The sequence below is a fragment of the Ceratina calcarata genome, unplaced genomic scaffold, assembly GCF_001652005.2.
Source record: "Ceratina calcarata isolate Rehan_Ccalc_2016 unplaced genomic scaffold, ASM165200v1 scaffold2246, whole genome shotgun sequence".
NCBI lineage: Eukaryota > Metazoa > Arthropoda > Insecta > Hymenoptera > Apidae > Ceratina > Ceratina calcarata.
Window position 1 is genome coordinate 1 of NW_017144269.1, and position 2,201 is coordinate 2,201.

The 2,201-nt window shown below is 38.3% G+C and overlaps 1 protein-coding gene across 1 annotated transcript; it reads left to right on the forward strand.

Moving 5' to 3' along the window:
* The first annotated feature begins 74 nt into the window (after nt 1-74).
* On the forward strand, nt 75-1,670 carry LOC108622507 (serine/threonine-protein phosphatase 6 regulatory ankyrin repeat subunit B-like). The gene has a single exon (XM_018020426.1). The coding sequence runs from the start codon at nt 75-77 to the stop codon at nt 1,668-1,670; it is 1,596 nt and encodes a 531-aa protein (XP_017875915.1).
* The last annotated feature ends 531 nt before the right edge of the window (nt 1,671-2,201 follow it).

Genomic DNA, 2,201 nt, shown 5'->3' on the forward strand with positions numbered 1-2,201 from the left:
TTATTAGCGTAATCAACAGTCTCACTCGAAAGACTACGAACGTACCGCCCGACATTGCTGTGATAAATTGCGACATGGAATTTTTTAAAATGCTCATTGACGGAGACATTACTTCAAACGCACAAGGATTTACTGCAGTGCATCTAGCCATTTTGCTGAATCACAAAGAAACGTTACGAATCCTCATAAAAAATGGTGCCGATGTGAACTTGAAAATTGGAACAGGCGAGACTCCGCTTCATTATGCTGCGCTACTAGGACCTGAAGAAATTTGCAGGATACTACTCGAGAGTGGAGCTGATGTAAATGCCAAAGACCAAATTGAACACACGGCACTGCACGTAGCCATTCAGCATAGGCACAAAGATATCGTCCAACTCCTCGTAGATCAGGGTGCCGATTTCAACTTGAAAACTAGAGAGGGCGAGACTCCGCTTTATTTTGCTGCGCAAGTGGGACACGAAGAAATTTTCAGGTTGCTAATTGAGAGAGGAGCTGACGTGCATACGCAAGACATAAATGGATTAACGGCGCTGTTCCAAGCCATTAAGGAGGGACACAAAGATATTGTACAAATCCTCCTAGATCAGGATGTCAATGTAAATTTGAAAAGTAAAAAGGGCGAGACAGCGCTTCATTTTGCTGTGCGACTAGGAGTAGAAGAAATTTGCAGGCTGTTAATCAACAAAGGAGCTGACGTGAATGCCGAAAACATACATGGATTTACGCCGCTGTGGGTAGCCATTATCGAGGGACACAAAGATATCCTACAAATCCTTATAGATCACGATGCCGATGTCAATTGGAAATGTAAAACCGGCGACACACTGCTACGTTTTGTTGTGCGAAGAGGACACGATGAAATTTGCAGGTTGTTAATCAAAAGAGGAGCTTACGTGAATGAAAAAGATGAATGTGGATACACAGCGTTACATTTTGCCGCTGAATTTAATCAAATACGTATCATGGAAATTCTTTTGAATTCGGGCGCCGATGTCAATGCCATAAATGGAACTGGAAATACTGCACTTCATCTTGCATCGCGCGCCAATCAGTATGAAGCCGTTCTGACTCTCATAGAATACGGTTCGAACGTAAACATTGTTAATAAATACCATGAGACAGCGTTGCACTTATACTGTCTTAAGGATAGATATGTGAGTCACTACGATTTCTCCAATTTACAACAGCAATTGCTTAAAATGCAGATTGCTGACTTAGACGTGAATAACGAAAATGTGGAGAAAAATCTTAATGTCACTATGGAAATAAACGGCCAATCTCAGTTTAAGGAGAGATGTATTGAAGAGATAAAGAGAATGAAAAGCACAAAAATTAACAATACTTTTCTAAGTTTCCATGATATCCTAACAAAACGCATAGACCAAGTAGCATTATACGCGAGGAATGAAGATATTGTTCAGGTTTTACAACAGGGCAATTATGAAAGAGAATTTCCTACGTACGGAGACATAATAAAACGTCGTTTCAAAAGATCTATGGTACGAAAGGAGTTACTTGACGAGGGCGTTATATTTTTCCGCCGTTACTTCAGTAGAAATTATGATTTACCTTGTATTCGAGAAATGTTAAACTCCCTCAGTAACAGCGACCTAACGAATTTGATAGATGCTTATAAAAACGTTGTAACAAAACGTGAAACACTGTAACAGTAAATACACTTATTGTTAGTATTTTTATATTTGTTCACTACTATATTGACACTAATAAATAGTAATTTTGTTATTTATTTACGATATTTTCTATGTTTCCTTTTCATCCTCTAGCTTCACATCACAACTATTCTCCGTTTTACCCCTATGCCCACCCATTCTCTTTTCATATTTTTTAATTTAACACAGACTTTTGTTATGAAGAATGAAATGTCTGAGACAGGGATGGACAAGTTTTTATTCACAGATGAACTTAAAAAGCCACTTTTCTCCCTCAAAAGTGTGACAAAAATAGCATTTTTTCCCCTTACACATCATAAAAGAGACGAAAAGTCTCTATTCCCCCAAATGCGGGACAAGAAGTCTTTATTCCCGCAAATGCGGGAATATAAGCTTTACGATGGAAGCAATGTCAGATTCTGGAGGAGCAAATCGAAATCAATAATTCATGGTAGAGGTAGTTAAAAAAATATTAATATTTCGATTATTAAGACTCAATGGATACAGTCAACGGTCATTTATGACGTG

Bases quoted from the DNA above. Each gene is read 5' to 3' on its own strand.
- LOC108622507 (XM_018020426.1), top strand. From the start codon at position 75: ATGGAATTTTTTAAAATGCTCATTGACGGAGACATTACTTCAAACGCA.